Below are 16,944 nucleotides of genomic sequence, written 5' to 3'. Positions count from 1 at the left end.
CTACCCAGGTTTGTGCTCTGTTAGGAAAAAAGCCCATCGCAGGTAAAAAAAGCCAAACCCAGTTTGCCCTCCAAAAGGAGAAACACCCCAAAACCTGAACCCAAACCCCAGTGTTGTGTGCCACTATCTGTGCCACCGCCTCCAGCAGCACGGCGGCTCTAATCCAGGTACTTTTCTGCATGTAAACAAGCCCTTGTAAGCTGCAAGAAATCACTGGACGTGACAGATGGTTCAGCCCTCTCGTTTTGGCAATGAACAGCTGTGCCCTCCTCACCTTCCTACAGCTACCAGCTAAGTTGCATATTGTCCTTTTTAAATGCAAACTGCGTATTTTAAAGTATTAGCGACCCTTTAGGTAACCGCTTCTCTATAAAACCCATTTTCATATGGCAAAATAAATCCCTTCTCTGGAATATTCAGCTACGTTGAGTGAGTGTGTGTGGGCGGACCCAGGCTCAATATACGGCTCCATGCAATCTCTGCTCTCCACTCGGCTGTGACAAATCACGAGTAGGATGCAGTGGACTTCTCCACCCCCTCCCTGAGCTACACGTGTCCCAGGTAGAGCATGTGCTGAAGCTCAAGTCCTGTTCCTCAGATGGTGCTGAACTTACGAAACAGCTTTTGTTGGAGAGGACTATTTTTAATAGAAACAGGATACTCCTTTTTGAGTGTGAGAGTTGAAGCACTTAATGTGGGGCTGGTTTGGTTTTTTTTTGTTTTTTTTTTTTAAACACCATATAGCAAAGAAACTGAAACCAAAACATCCCAGACTTTTGAATTGAAATACAGGCTATACAACCATAGTAAGTGTAGGCTCTTGTATTTTAGTTTAAGACTATATAATTTTATAGAGTACCAAAATAAGCAAAGGATCAGCACTCCATACAAAGTGTTAGTTCTTGTGAGGAGGGTAGAAGGGAAATGGACTTTAATGACACTAAACTGTTTTTTTGCAAGTCTAAAGAAAACTCCATTTCAGCAAAACATATTTGGGTTTCAAATTCCCAAATTTCATTAAATAGTGTTTCTTTTAAGACGATTTACATTTTTCTCATTCAAAGGAAAGGGATGATTTAAAGCACTATTAACAAGAAGGTGGTGCTGTTAATGTTTAATGTCAATATGCAATGGCATCTGCTATAAAGGCTAGAAGAGCAACACAAGTTTATCTTTACTTCTGAAGACTACTAGAAATTGACTAACACTGGAGAAAGTTTCAAGCACAGCACAGGACTGTAGCCAGGAAGCCTCTGCTAGTGCAGCCACTGCCAGGGGCCGCCAGCACAGGCCAGGGCCCGATGGCGGCAGTGCCGCGTGTTCTCAGGCGTGTACCCGTGTCCCTCTTGCAATGGGTACAGCCTTTCCCTGTCCTATGGCATTAAAACGCAAGTTAGCAGCTAACATTGCCACTACAGTTTTACAGAAGCATAAAGCTGAACAGAAGAGCAGTTAAACAAATTGAAGCTGTCAAACTCCATGACAATCCTTCCTCGTCCTACTCCCTCTCCAAGTCCTTCTCCTGCTTTTCCCTAATGTCTATTTTACAATAAAGAAGTGGATTTACATGATGCAAACGCAACTCAAAAGACTTTTGCCCTATACATATAACCATGTTAAACTGTGAATTATACATGTGATAGATCTCTAACAGAGCAACCACCAGGTTTTTTTAAGAAACACAAGTATTTCAGCATGTACAGTAATGAGTTTAAAACTGTCCAACATCATCGCTTCCATACATTCTCTTCCTCTTTATAGCATTAACGGGATTTTAGACCTTGATGGCGACAATCCCAAACAAGAGTAAAATGAATTTATTTTATTGCAAACAAACGTCTAGAGTTAAACTTCTCCACCCACTTTCTTTAAAGAGAAAAGGAATCAGCAGGCTAAGGAGATACACCCATTTGAGAATTGACATGATTAAAAATTAAGATATAAAATGGGTGACTCACAGTTTCATTAGCTTACAAAATGGTGGAGTAACTACTACAAGCACACTAGGTATACAGTATTTTGTGGGGAGAGTTATACAGACACACAGCTAACTTCATATAGATCCCATTAGACAACTGGATTTACAACAAGTTTTGTTTAATAAGAAATGGGCAAAGCCAGCTTCTTTTCAGAATCAAAATGCAGAACAAATGGAAAAAAAAATTATGGTTTTGTACCTTCACAAGTTTGAGCCTCCACAAATAAAGCAACCGAGTTTTACAACTTTAAGAGCTTCTACATACACTCCACCATCACTATTTAGCCTCAGGTTTCCTCTTTGCCCCCAACATCTTATAGAGTTCCAAATGTTACAAAAAAGTCCTAGTTATTGCCAGAAACTTTTGCCTCCCCCTCCTCCCCTCCCCACCCAAGAGCTTCATAGAGAGGATGGAGTGTCATAGGGAGCTTTACATAATCTCATGGTATTTGAGGGCTACTAAGATACCTCCATATGAATCTGGTTGCTAACATTTCTATAGTATTGTGACATGACTCACGACTGTTTCTTAGAAATTGGGGGATGGGGAAAAAGGAGAAAATTCTTTAATAAAAAGACACCAGGTACAAAGCAACGTTTTACTTTTGTTGTGGTAAAAAAAAAGTCACATTGTACAGATAAAATGTAGAACCCTGAAATACTGACACATTCTCTTTTCGTGCACAATGCTGAGGTTCTCTTACGAATCACTTTAAAACTGCAATTAAAAATGTACAAAAAAAGAAAAGAAAAAATCAACCCACAAAGCTTCTAAAAAAGGAACCCGCAGGCACTTCCTCTTGTGGAATGTTTAAAAAGTTAGCCTACTAAAGAAAACAGTCGACTTCTTGTGAAGGTTTTGGAGAAATATGTATCAGTTCATTTATTTGGGTATTCAATAATATCCTTGGTGATAATGCTGACTCCATGGCTTCTGACCCCAGAATTGCTGCAACAGATTAATAAATAGTTAGTTTTAACCTGCAATCACATAATGGTTAAATTTCTTACTCGGGAGAAAAAGAAACAACATTTAACAAATAACCAGTTCCCCTGGAACTTGAGAAGATTAAAGTCCTCTCCAATAGCAGCAAGTTCCTGAACAACTGAAGGCTGTTAAGAGTTCACTTCACAGCAGTAACGTGAAGCCAAGTACTACATACCATTAAGAGCATTAAGCCACAGCTGGTATTTGATATATCAAGACCATCAAGGCAGATTAAGTTTTGCATAGGAAGCTATTTATAGTGATATTACCTGGTATTAGAAGATTTTGCTATCTACTTTTAATTATGCATCTATTTATTTTAGTCAGCATTTTGCAACATTTAAGTTAACAATCAGAGAAAAGGTAAAGCTAGGACTACTTACACCCTGCTGCCACTGGTTGTAGCCCTGAGATTGGTTTTTGTAGCCACGATTATTTCCCCTTCCTCTGAAGTTCTGCAAGAGGACAACAGTTTTTTGCTACTTCATCTGTTTGCGTTGTTTAGAACTGCCCAAATACCACCAACCTTTATTATACCAAAGCATCACACATAGAAATATATATATGTACACAGAACTATCAGCTCAGGTAAACAGAAAAACACACCACCAAAAAATCCCTCCCTGAAAAAACACCAGAATACCAAAAGCCTTCTCCCTTCCCTCTAAGCAACTGCTTTTTAAGCATGGGGCAAGAATCTCAGAATTAATAAATCAGCTCAAACTGTTGTTGCATGGTCTGGAAAGCTGGCTAATCCAGTTTTGACTCACCCTATTTCCAGCTGCTAAAAGCACCAGGACAACTAAAAATACAAGAGCTTGTCTATTTTTAGTTAGGAAAGGCTGTAGTTGCTACAAGGGTATGTTATCTGATCAGACAAAAGGATATGGGTCACAGAACTGAAAATAGAAGAGCTAGCCCACAAAACCTCCAACAGAAGTTATGGTACAACAAAGGGCCATTGATACAAGTAGACAAAATTTTGCTTTTCCCCTGTTTGTCATTATTAGGCAAACCTGAGCCATGTTTACTGGCTTGGGCTCCATCTGCTGGCTCTTCAGTAATCCAAATTTTGTTTTCCAATACTTCCAGCGATATTCCATGAGGTAAGATCTAGGCTAGTGTGTCTTTACCAGTTGTGTTTGATACCAGACACCAAAACAAAGACTCTTTGCAGAGCTATTTTCAGAAAGTTCCCTACATGTTTGTTAAAGATACGCTCAGTCCAACTGGACTCTCAGTCCAATCAACAGTTATAGGGGAGCAAACACACAAGAAGCCAAAGACAAGCCTTCATATACATGCACTAAAAATCTTCACTTCTAACAGGGCAGATGTACAGCCCCCACATCAGCAGCTGTTACACAACATTCAGAGCCCTGGGCACATGCACTGAGCTAGAAAGGCCTTGCAGAATGGCATCAGTATAGCACCACAACCAAGTTTAAGCCTCCTCACAGGCACCAGGACTATCTAACAACAAATCCAAAGTACTGTAGTTCAATTAGTCAATCAGTCCCCCCTCAAAGCATCACCTGGTTGTAGTTTCCCCTGTTGGGCATTCCACCTCTGTTATAGTTTCCTCTGTTTGAGTAGCCACCTCTGCTTGGAAAGACAGGGCCGCGAGGATACGGGTAGCCAATCGCTCCGCTGCTGCCACCGCCGCCGCCGCCGCCACCGCCTCGCTGAGGCATGTTGCCTCCCCTCCTGTTGTATCCACCACGATTGCCAGGGACTGCAGGGAGAGAGTTACTTTAATCAAGTCATTGCTCAGTCCTACTTACTTCACAAAGAGGAACAGTGCAACCCAAGGTCTGACAAGCCTCTCTCTCGAGCTCCACAATTAACTATGCACTAAAACATTACACCTACTGAAACTGAGATCAAAGTTCCCACTACATGTTAATTGCAGTGCAAGTACTACAACCTTTTTCCCCAGCAGCAGCAACCTTCAGAAGTAGCTCACCTCCTCCTCTGAAGTTGCCCCGCATGTTGAATCCTCCACGTCCTCTCTGACCCCTATTAAACTGATTTTTATTGCTCTTCTTGTTCTTCTTTGAGCCAGTGTTCTGTTTCTTTTCTGGTGGAAGAGCTTTCTTACTTTCTTCTTTATACTGTTCCAAAAGCTTCTGAGCTTCTTCTTTTTGCAACTCTACATAGATTATTTCATCAAAACATTCTGCTACCTCTGGCAGTGTGAAGTTCCCTATAATTGCAAAAACACTGAGTATTCAGCATCTACATTCAGCTACAATCAAAGCTGCAATTTAACCACCTTTCCCCCATTCTTCCTCCCACCCTCTCCATCCCCTCAGCATAGGGACAAAATTAAATAATCTGAGCATTTAGGAAATATAACAGTGACAAAGGAAATAAACAGGTCTTCATGGAGTTGCCAGTACTGTTCCAAACCTTGAAAACATTCTGCCTATCTTTTTTATTTTCTTTTATAAGCCTCCACTCAGAACACCAGTTTCTGCCAAATATGTCACGTATATAGGGCACTTTATGCCAAGACAGCTTTGTGCATCTGCATGAAGCGTATCACCATAACTGAGTAGTGTTAAGGACTGCAGCAGAGGGAACACAATATAGTGTTGTTATCCTACCAAGTTACAATAGTCTTCCAGTTTTGTATAAGTACAACTCTTTAAGATAAAGTGATTTTTTAGACTTCACGTTTACTTAATCCTTTAAACAGATACTCAGCATCCTAAAACACAGTATAGGATTATGTTCCATGCCTTTCATTTTGAGAACTGCATGCTCTGGAAGATCTTTTCCCTCCACCTCTGCCTTCTTTTGTGTTCTTTGCTTGTAGTCTTCATCTTTTGGGCAAACAACAACTGCTTTGCGCTGGAAGCCTGCAAACAGGCACATTTTTCTCCTCTGCGCAGCTGCAGACACATTTGTCTGAAAAAAATGCAGTAACTTACTACACGTAGCTGTCATTGTAAGAGTTAAGGAAGTCAACTTATGGTGTATAGACTTCACCTCTACAAGAGCTTGCAATGAAGTTTACAAATAACTGGACATAAAGATGCTGCATAATGCAAAGTTACGAGCTCATATCAACGTGTTAAAACACTATTCCTCCCACATCCCATTAATCTAGAGAAGTTCAGACAAGCATTCGTAGTAATATCTCAACTTTGTGTCCCCTGAATGAGTAGCAACTGAAACAATGGCTATTATAATGTAACTTTAATCCCAGTTAATTACTAAAATACAGCTTATAACAAATTTCCTTAACCGTTTTCCACTGAAGCTTCTACCTGATCCAAAATGAAATTCCGCTTCTTGCGAGCTGCAATCTCAATGAACTTTCCAAGACACTGTGGAGCTCTCTGCAACAGTGTGTTAAGTTTCCCAGTGTCTGCCATCTGACGCTTAAAACCTGCAACCTATGGAGAGATGTCTCAGAGTTAGTCAGTGTAGTCCTGATACATGCAGTTGACATTTTTCTTTGCTAAATGCTTTCCACCACACTTCAAGGGTTATTCAATTCAAGGCCACAGGTGCTGCAAACTCGTAATTGAAATTCTCAACCCTCCACAGAACATAAGAGATTTATAAACAAAGACTCCATGAGAATTGGCGCCACTCAGTTCAAGGTATACTCATCACAATACTAATTCCAGCCACATGTTCTATTCTGGGAACAGTGATGTATAGAGAAGTAGAAATGCATTCAACAATCAACAACAGCAGACTATTTCTTACCACAAAAAGCTTCAGAATCCTGCCATGTGTGAATTAGCAGCTCAGCAAAGTATTAAAATCTTTACACAAAATCATTAGGTTGGAAAAGACCTTTGAGATCACTGAGTCCAACCTATGACCTAACACCATCCTGTCAACCAGCCCATGGCACTAAGTGCCACAGCCAGTCTTTTCTTCAACAAGAATGGTCACTAGCTAACAAATAGTCAGTTTCTCTGATGAAAAAGAACCCCATGGTAGCCAAAGACCATGGATTTACAGCAAGTTTTCAACATACCAAGAAATAAAATGCCTTATCACTTACCATCATTTTGTCCATAATAGTATTTGTCCCAAGAATGTTGTATTTCCCAGGATTTGCTGCTGCATGTTTGGTAACCCATGTAGTCTTGCCAGCTCCAGGCAAGCCAATCATCATCACCACCTACGACAAAAAGTTCTGTAATTAAGATACTACTTTAAAGATTTTCTCTAATACACAACTTAGCCCTGGAAGCCTACTGGATACTGAGGGGGATATAGGGGTGGGGAAGGTAGTGGCAGTGAACAGGCCACGAGACACTAAGTATTAAAGCTCCCAAACAAAAATGTCAGGAGTGAGGTGGAATACTCTCCTTAACTCTACCATTTCCAGCCATCTGCTTTAACAACTGTTGAGATGATCAGAAGAAACTTACTTCACAATCTTTCTTTTGCTCAGGTCCCTTTGGTCCTCGGACCCTGTCCTCCAGGGGGACCTTCTGGATGAAGGTATACTCTTCAGGTACAGGGAAGTAAGGTTCTTCCTTCTGACCAAAGTTAAACTCAACTGCACAGTTGTGGCAGAGAACATGTGGAAAGAGTGGTCGCCCATCAAGAACTTCCTTGCTTATTTTGAATGCAACACCAAGCTCTTGTCCATTCTTGGAATATGAGAGTTCCACTTCATCACCATCAAAATTCTGTTTTTCAGACAAGAATCATTTTGGATAAAATTAGCTCACTTTATACAGTTAATTAGTCACTTCACTCTACTGGCTATGCTCACTCAACTTCTGTAACAGTGTTATTTCACAAAGGAACTAAAGCTAATTTTCTCTCCTAATGAGTCACTGTCAATGATCGTCTTGTTCAAGATCTCATTTTTTGTTGAAAGGCTTTAAAGACATTTGTCCATGAATATGAAATCATGTTGCCAGCAGTCACAGTTAGTAATAGCTGCTGCTTCTACTGCCTGCCTATGTTAAACAACTTGTCTTGCTCCCATGATTTTATGTATTTGCTTTACTGCTTCTAACATCAAGGCAGTCTAAAAATTCAAGGATGTTTTCCCTCAAAAGAAAACAAAAGTGTAAACTTACAGCAAAACATCCAATCACATCATTTTCATCAAACTTCTCACCAAAGTCTTCAGTCTCACAATTGCATGTCTTTATTCCTTTTAGAGAATACCCATAAGAAAATTCCTCTTCACCTGAAGGAACAATTTAAACTAATTACAAATAGGCTTTCCCATCAAAGCTTTTAGACATGAATCACCTTAAAGCTACTTAAGTAAGCTGCTATTCAGAGTATTTTTATTAATGCCAGAACAAGCTATGACACCCCCCAACAGCTATACGAGCTCATTCTTCAATACTTTTTCACTTGAGATAGAACAGCAGTGTTTCCTCATCCCTGTTTAAGAGCCTAATGCTGCTGGTACCAGATTCATGCTGACAATAAAAGCTGAAGTGTCAGATAAAGACATGAACAAATATTTTTAAACCGTCAAGACCTGATTATGCAGTTGTATACCTGCTGTAACGTAGTCAGAAAGGCTTTCTGAAGTTAAGTCTCCAGGAGCACTTACCCCTCCCATTTTAAAGGGAGTTAAGCAGACAGTCAGCCTATGCAATAGCTGAGGATGAAGCTGCAAGGAACAAGCTAACAGGAAGTGTCAAACACAAGGACTCAGGTGTAACTTAAGTAGAAAGCTGTTGCTGGTGTCAGAACATACCAACGCACCAATTTTTTTTCCCCGAAGATGTGTTTCAGCACAAGTTATTATTATTATAATTTGCCATATTTATAATGAAGTTGTACTTCTATCTTTCCAGCTATTTTCAGAAATAAGGATTTTCCCATCAAGCCAAAAAAAAAGGTAATGTAGTTACCATGGGTTAGATTTTATACCATGCCCCACCCTTTAAAAGTGGAGGGAAGGGCAACTCCCCTTTTTCTACTTATGACACTACATGAAAAAAATCAAATCCTTTATATTGTCAGTTATTCAACAATGTTCTCCACAACCCATACATGATCACTGGAAGAATTAATTTTTAAATTATGGACCTAACCCTTACAGGTCTAAATACTTTATGACTTTATTTGGTCCTCATAATGAACTTCCTCACACCATGCCCAGTGAATGACTCTAATTAAGACCACTTTTCACAATACAAATTACAATCACTAAGCTTGTCCCCCCTGCATATCAACACAAAAGCAATCAAACATTTTTAAGTCTTACCGAGCAACATTCCACTTGTGTTCAGTGACCATCCAACTCGCACTTCATGTATGTCAATGTCTTTTGTATACAGGTGCTTAACAGGAATTTTTTCTGTAACCTATTTTTAAATTATTTGGTAAAAGGTAAGCAGTATTCATTATACACTAACAAGATAAAAGAACAAAAGGTAACATTTGGAACCTTTACACTTGGGTTAAATCTTTGCTAAGTCTAACTGATCACCTCCTGCAAAAATAAAATGTTCAAGAATATGAGACCACAACTACTGACTGAACAGCTTCATTTCCTGACTTAGGAATGAAGAAGATGATGAAGACTGCAAATCTTCATCACTGTGTCATAGCAGTTCCTGCCAGTGGTCAAAAGCCTTAAGTTCTTTTGACACTGTATTAGGATCAAACAATATGTGTATTTATTAAAAATCCCCCAGCTGCCGTGAAGTCGGGTTTAACAGTAAATTACTTAGCTAAGAAAATGTGTAATGTATTAAAAAAACCTGCTTCTTAGAGACTACGTATTACACTATCCCTTTTCACTGTAAGCAGACTTCCTGGGCAAGCTGCCAGCTTTCAAACAACCTAACCAGTTAAAAAAACAACAAAACAAACCAAAAAACAAAACAACAAACCACCTAAATGCACTGGAATCTACATGCAACCAGCTGCTTTTCAACTGTCTTTAGAAAAACTTTACTAAAATAAAGTGAACAACCCATCAGTATCCCATCAACCTCTGCAACTATTCCAGTCAGGTGACTGAGCTGAAACTCATTTGAAAACAAACAGGACAACAAACAGTGATGTGAATTTCACTTCATTGGCCTTCCAAAGTTACAGGTATCAACAGACACGAGTGCCAAAGCTTGGACAATGAGATCACTACCTAATTCTCATGGTAACAGCTACCTTTGAAAGCACTAGAAGAGGAGAACAGATAATAATATACACAGGCCCATCATATGCAAAGAAGCCTAAACACCGTTAAGTAAAAAAGGAATAAGAAAAATAAATTTAAGCTTTGTGATCTTGTTCCTCTAAAGCCAAGCTGGAAAAATCAGTTTATTAGAAGGCAGATTGCTCTTTGCCATTTTTACCTTTCAGGAGAACCCTTGTTCTCAAAATTCAACTATCTGCTAAATACTCACATTCAGTGCATCATGTCAGAGTTAATGATGTTGAAAGGGACCTCTAGAGGTCATCCTGCCCAAATCCCCAACTAGAGCAGATCAAACTCAAAGACTAAGCAGAACCAGAAAGGACTGCTAGGGTAATTTAGATCTCTTAAAAACAAAGAAAACAAAAGAAAAAGAAGTCAAGCTCTCTGTAGTCTTCAGAAAGTACAAGCAAATTTCTGACTAGAAAGTATAAAAATACTTTCAGTGTTGATGCATGAACTGTCAAATAGAATTGTGGTTAAAAAATGAGATCAGAAATCTCACATTCAGAACAAATGCAGTGTTTTGTGGGAGTTTTGTTGTTTTTTTTTTCCCTTAAATTTCTGGATTATTGTTTGTTAAATGGAAGTTCTTATAAAACTGAAAACTTTTGCAAACTGAGCCATCTTCTTTTAAGAGAAGGCTGTTTAAAAGTCCCCTTCAATTAATTTCAATCAAGTTAATAAAATGTGACAAGTACAAATATTATACTTAAGCATGCAAAAGGCTCCCATAAACGTTAACTCACCTTCATCTCAAAGCAGACTTTGCCTTTAGAAACTCCATAGGAGGCTCTCCCTCCAGCCCAAAGGAAAGCAAAGCTTTCCATGGTCAGAGAGGAAGCACTAAACCGGTCTCTTGAGATTTTAAAATGCAGGTCACAGTTATCTGTTAACATAAAAATCATTCTGTTTACTCTGATCACACAATAAAGTACAGGTGTCCAATTTTATGCATTAAAGATGCTGCCAGCTATAAAAGGTGATTTTAAAGACAAACTGCCAGCAAGTATCCAGGGCCTTTCAGAGAAGCAACATTTCTCAATGGAACTCCATACTGAAGCTCAGCCAAAAATCTTAGGAAAAGCTAGCTAACAAGTCATTCTCAAGGTGCCATCTTCACTTCTGTCACCCAATTTTCTTCTATTTTTTCAATCTGCTTAAAAATCCCTTTCACCTTATCTGTTAGAACCCTCTTTTGTCAGTTACCTCTTTCCATCAATACAGAGCCATCTGCATTGTGCTCTCCACAGTACCCTCTAGAGACCTGAATCTGAAGCAGTCTCACTGCTCAAGCTCAAACCTAAGTGCTGCTAAGAAGTAAATGTGAACACAAATGGTTTTCTTAAAGTACTGAACATAGCCTTTAGTTAATATAGTCAATCAGCAAGTCAAATTAAATGACGTCTATTAAAATAAAGGCAGTTAAGTTAGATGCAAATATGCTAAACAGAGAGTATGCTAAGAGAACCTACTTCAGCCCAGACACACACTATGAATTCACCTATCATTCTAAGAACCTCAGTGAAACCTTGGTTTTACAAGCATCTTCAGAGCTGCACACAACAAAACTGCAAATGAATCTCCTCGTAGGTTTCAGAATCACAGTGCTGAATGGTAACAAGAAGTGCAACATGCAACACTTGAATTCCCCAGAGCAAGGAGTCTACAGAAGCAACTCCAAACCCGTCTGGATGGTTACAAGAAAGGTGCAAAATGGGCAAAAAGTAAGAAATTCTCTCTGGTGTACATGATGCCAGAATACACTAAAATGCAGACTACTGACAACTCTCATGCACAAGATTTTGTTTTGCTTGGATACAGCCATCTCCAATTCCACGAATACTATTAGTGATCCAAGTGTCTTCTCATTAGTGCTGCTTTTATTTGTTGCATGAAAAGAAGATAAAATTATACAGAAGAAACCCACCTTTGCAGCTGGCTACCTTCAGAACAGAACATGAGAACAGAATTTGAAGTTACAGCTTCTTTGTAAGACACAAGTAATGGCTAAACCTCTTACACGTCTGGATCACTATCCAGAAGAGTGCCAATTTGTTACACAATTCAGCCTTACAGCTGTGTTTGAATCTTATCTCTTAAAGAGTCTGGCAACACTTTAAATTAGAATTTGTCCAGTAACAAGATTTTCTGCTAGAAAATATGATTATTACTAGAAACAGTAATAATGAAAAGTAGCTATTTATTCAGCTACTGGAAAAATCCAAAGCTCCCACAGAAGCAGCTACTCACCACGTTAGCAGCTAGAAACTTGAGACTTAGCAAAATGTCAGGGATGGCATATTCAGCAATTTATGTGACTGTAAACTAATACCTCTTTCCACTTCAAACCATTTCTTGTGGAATAAAACCACCTGAAACTTCTAACAGATATGCCAAGACAATGCCACCACAACTTAAGCTTTCCTTCCATGGCACTGTAAGAATCCAAAAAGTTTAAGCATTCCTTTAAGACCAAGTTTTCTAATATTGCACTGAATGCTTATACTTACCCTCAAGAATACAACTGTCAACTCTCCCATTATGATATGTTACAGTAACAATAATGTTTATAATCTGCCTCAGTTTCAATGCTCTGCTGACCAATTCTCTCTGCCTCACCACTTAACACAATCCACCACCCAAAGCCCACACACTCACAGCTAACACGAATGGGTCATTTTTGAGGAGGCATTACCAGATGCTGCTAATTTTTTAACTTTTTTGTTAAACTGCTGTCTCTACGGTGTTCTATGTGCATTCTACACCTATCCACCTAAGATCCCATATGAGATTAGTGTTCTGGTTAAGATTTCTCCACAGAACCGTCTATCACTAAAGACTAGCTAGGAAAACCAAGCTTATTCCTGTTAATTGAGTATATTAATACCCTTCTGTTCTTTTATTTGCTAGAAACGGGTGGAAACACAGTGTTTTTCTAATTTCTTCAACGTTACCTGGTAATGAATATCAAGAAATGTATCCTCCCCGTTTCAGAAAGCGTGGCATTAAGATTAAAAGCCTTAACACCACATCTTTCCAGAGCAAAGGAAAGCACATTTACTCACAAGTATCAAGACAAACCACTGTGTCATCAAAATGTTCATCTTCTTCTTCCACAGGTGGTTGAGGGGACTTGGCCCTGAAAAAACAAAACCAAAGAAAAAATAATAAAGCTACATGCATTCTCACGAAATGAAAGTAACATTTCTGTATTCTCTTCCTCCTCATCATAAAATACTGGCCAGCATCAATTCTGCTTACCTGCTGTATTTGTTTTCTTCAATGTATTCGAAGTATCCCCGACCATGGTCTTCACGTGGTCTCTTCACTCCCCTCTTCTTCTCACCAGGCTTTTGTTCCGTTTTACCATCTCCTGTAACAGAAGCAATTATTTATTTTGATTAAGTTTTAGTTTGATTTGGAATAAAATTTATACGATGGTTTCAACTTTGTAAAAAGCAGCAAGCTGCAACACGAGATAACTGGTAACATCTTGAATTTTCACAGGAGACTCAAAACTTATCGACAATTAGAAATTATTTAGCACACGGAAGTTGCCAATACAGCCAGTGCGGCCCTCAATGTTATGATCCCCACTGAAAATCCCCGTCGAGAAAAAAAAAAAAAAAAAAAAAAAGAAAAGGAAAAAAAAAACCAAAAACCCTCCTGACCCGCCGCGCCTCCAGACCCGCAACATCATCACCCCCCGCCCACCACGGGGGCAGCGGGACATTGCCGGCCTCTCGCAAGGGCACCGTGCGATCCGCACGATTGCGCCTCCTCCCGGCGGGCCGCGGGCGGGAGCCCCAGGGAAGGGATTCCTCCTCCCGCCTCCATTGTACCGCCAGGCCTTCCCAGCGCCATCCCGTGCGGCGGCGGCGCCCAGCCCGGAAGTGACGTCACGCCGCCCAGCGCTGCTCGGCGCACAATGCACAGCGCGCCCCAGCGGCCTCTCCGCCGCCCCTCCTCCCGCGCCCCTCCCCCCGCCCCCCCCGCCGGGGCAGCACGAGGCGCGGGGCCGCCAACGTCCTCCCGCGCGCGCCCCGGAAGCCGCCCCCCCCTCCCCGGGCCGGGCAACCCCCGTCATGGCGGGGGGGGATGGGATTAATGGCCCCCATCTCCGCCCCCCCACCCCGGTTCCCGCCGCCACGCTCACTCACCCCCGGCGCCCTGCGCCCCGGGGCGGCCGCCTCCGCCGCCGCCTTCCGCTTTCTTCTGCTGCTGCTGCTGCTGCTTGGCGGGGCCCGCCGGGCCGGAGGCAGCAGCGGGCCCCGAGGCGCCCCCGGCGCTCTTGCCGGGAGCTTCCTTGGCGGCGGCGGCGCTGCGCGGCGGGAGGAGCGGCGGGGGCTGCTGCGGCTGCTGGGGCTGCGGCGGCTGCTGGTCACCGTGGCCGTTGGCGTCCCCGGCCGCGGCCTCCTCCTCGTCGGCCAACTCGTCCTCCCCCTCTTGGAAACCCTGGTCGTCGCCGTTCTCATCCTCCTCCTCCTCCTCTTCCTCCTCCTCGCCGCCCGCCTCCTCCTCCATGGGGCCGCCCCCGGCCCCTGCTCGCTCGCCGTTCTCCTCGCCCAGCTCCATGGCGTCGCCATCGGCGGCCTCCAGCCCTTCCTCGTCGTCGTCCTCCATGGCGGAGGCCGCGGCCTGGCCGGGGCCTCCCCCCTGGCGGAGCTGCGCGGCGCCCCCGCCGCTCTCGGCCGCCTCCCCCTCCACGCTGCCGTTGCCGGGCTCGGCCGCGCCGCTGGCGGGGCCGCCCCCGCCGGCCTCCTCCTGGTCTAGCGCGGCCTGGAGCCGCTCCATGAGCTCAGCCTTGAGGCCCTTGTCGGAAAGGCGCCGCTTTTTCAGCTCCTCCTTCAGCTCCGACACCTTCAGCTTCTTCACGTTCACGGGCGAGCAGCTCATGGCGGCGGCGGCAGCACTGGCGGCTCGGTCCCTGGGCGGCGCGCGGGCGGCGGCGGGCAGGGACGGACGGGCGGCTCTGGCTCTGCCTGCGGTGTGTGGGTGCCCCGGCGGGCGGTGGGTGCGGGCGGGAGGCGCGGGGGGTTCGTGCGGCTGCGGGAGCTGCGGAGCCGGACCCGCCTGGCGCCAAATCCTTTCACCGCGAGCTCGCGAGGGAGACGCGCCTCGCGGGGCCGCGCACGCTCCGGCGCCGCGCGCGCGCCGCCCCGCCCCCGCTCACGTAGGCCCTCCCGCGCTACCGTAACGACCGCATTACCGTAAATACCCGCCCGGGCGCAGCACACCCGGCCGCGCTCGTCCCGGCGGGTTCCGCGGCGGCGGAATCGCTCGATGCACCGCTCCGGCAGGATGAACCCTCTCCGGGCTGCGGGCCACCCCCGTGCCGGCTCCCGCCCGCCTGAGGCCACAGCCCGTCCGAAGTGCCCCCCGCCACGGGGCCGCATCCCAGCCGCAGCCTCGCAGCGCCGTGTCGTGATCGCCCCGGCTCCTCTGCGCCGTGTGGGGCCTAGTCCCGCCCGGTTTATTGCGTGCGGGCTGTGGAGAGGGGCACAGCTGCTCGAAGGCAGCGCTGCTGGCGCGGTTGCGTAAGGGCAGGAGCGGGGCCGCCCGTTCCCGCAGCCCCGGAGCGGGAGGCAGGCGCGGGATGAGCCTCCACAGAGCCGGGTAACAAAGGTTCTCCCTGCACGGCCTGGAGCTCACCAAAACTGCGCACCTTGCCCTCTTTTCTCCCCCCTGCCTCCCCCTCTGCACAGCCTTAATATGGGGCTGTTGTACAGTCATTGAATTTTGGGTTTTTCCAGTTCGGTCAAAAGTAACACGAACACAAACAGTGGGGAGGATTTCACACGAGCAGGAGGGCAGCACGGATCTACAAGTCGGTTTCCTTAGGGAACCTGGATAAAAAGCTAATTTTCACTTGCAGGAAAAGAAATGCAAGTCAAACCACCAGAGGATGAGTGTGAAGCACCACAGAAGGGAAGGTGTGTTTGCCCCGAAGTTGCCTTGTGTTGGTACAGATTGTGTGACCTCCTGAACCAGAACAAATTACGTTTACCTGCCCCAGAGGAAGGGAAGAGAGACAAGGAAGTCATCCTGTTTTAACTGCACAAAGAAAGGTTCTTTCATACACGCACACTGCTCTGTCCTCAGTCAGGCTACATCTGCTTGGGGAAAACACGACTCGGTCGCCAGGGTTAGCTCAACCCAGAACTACACAACAGCTTGTTTGAACAGAGACAGGAAGGGATGCAATACGTATGGATGAGAAAAAAGTTGCCAGAACCTTTCCCTTACTTTAAGGTCAGGTTAGTAGATTTTATTTCAGTCCAGTAAGTCAGAATCACCTCAACAACAGAAGAAAAGGGTAAGAGTGCATCAATGCAAAGGAGAGGTCAGTGTGTGATTGAGATGTACCACTCTAAATCATTGCTTTTGTCCATCTCTTCATGAAAGAACAATCTGAGCTAGTCTGCTGAGGGACTCCTGATATACATACTGTTCTGCCAAAGTGACAACAGAATTAAACTAGTTAATATTGCAAGATTACTTACTGAAACTTACAGATAATTCTGCATTAATTTGGATGTCATTTGCCTATCCAACCGTATTTTTTTTTTGTACGTAAACAAATTTTAACAGAAAATACATCATTAACTCTTTATGAGTTGTATTATCTCAACCTCACATATTAACTTGAGCCTTGTATTGACACCTTGATCTTGCACAGGGCTTTTCACATGTTGAGTCATATTTCTGGAAGAGGTTAAACAACCTCCATGTTTGATAAACCCTCCCACCACCACAAACTTTATGGATTGATAGATTCTTGTAGTCCAGCTTAAGCCTTGCCTTAAATGAGTGCATCTGCACATA

At 43.6% G+C, this 16,944-nt stretch overlaps 1 protein-coding gene across 1 annotated transcript; it reads right to left on the bottom strand.

Annotated features, from left to right (window-relative positions):
- Window positions 1–1,807: 1,807 nt before the first annotated feature.
- Window positions 1,808–15,164, bottom strand: HNRNPU (heterogeneous nuclear ribonucleoprotein U). Its single transcript, XM_079298774.1, has 14 exons — window positions 14,280–15,164; window positions 13,381–13,492; window positions 13,185–13,258; window positions 10,866–11,005; window positions 9,181–9,280; window positions 8,030–8,142; window positions 7,367–7,630; window positions 6,994–7,113; window positions 6,242–6,370; window positions 5,711–5,879; window positions 4,933–5,172; window positions 4,502–4,701; window positions 3,350–3,421; window positions 1,808–2,927 (listed from the first exon to the last, which is right to left on the bottom strand). The coding sequence occupies exons 1-14, from the start codon at window positions 15,013–15,015 to the stop codon at window positions 2,874–2,876; spliced, it is 2,523 nt and encodes an 840-aa protein (XP_079154900.1). The 5' UTR covers window positions 15,016–15,164; the 3' UTR covers window positions 1,808–2,873.
- Window positions 15,165–16,944: the final 1,780 nt, after the last annotated feature.

This window comes from Erithacus rubecula, assembly GCF_903797595.1.
Source record: "Erithacus rubecula genome assembly, chromosome: 2".
In the NCBI taxonomy this organism is placed as follows: Eukaryota; Metazoa; Chordata; class Aves; order Passeriformes; family Muscicapidae; genus Erithacus; species Erithacus rubecula.
Note: the sequence above shows the minus strand (reverse complement) of the source record. Positions and strands in the feature narration are given on the sequence as shown.

Bases quoted from the DNA above. Each gene is read 5' to 3' on its own strand.
- HNRNPU (XM_079298774.1), bottom strand. From the start codon at position 15,015: ATGAGCTGCTCGCCCGTGAACGTGAAGAAGCTGAAGGTGTCGGAGCTG. The intron at 13,493-14,279 runs GTGAGTGAGCGT...CTTCTGTTACAG, and splicing joins CGGGGCGCAGGGCGCCGGGG to GAGATGGTAAAACGGAACAA. The intron at 2,928-3,349 runs GTAAGTAGTCCT...AATCTGTTGCAG, and splicing joins ACAACCAGTGGCAGCAGGGT to CAATTCTGGGGTCAGAAGCC.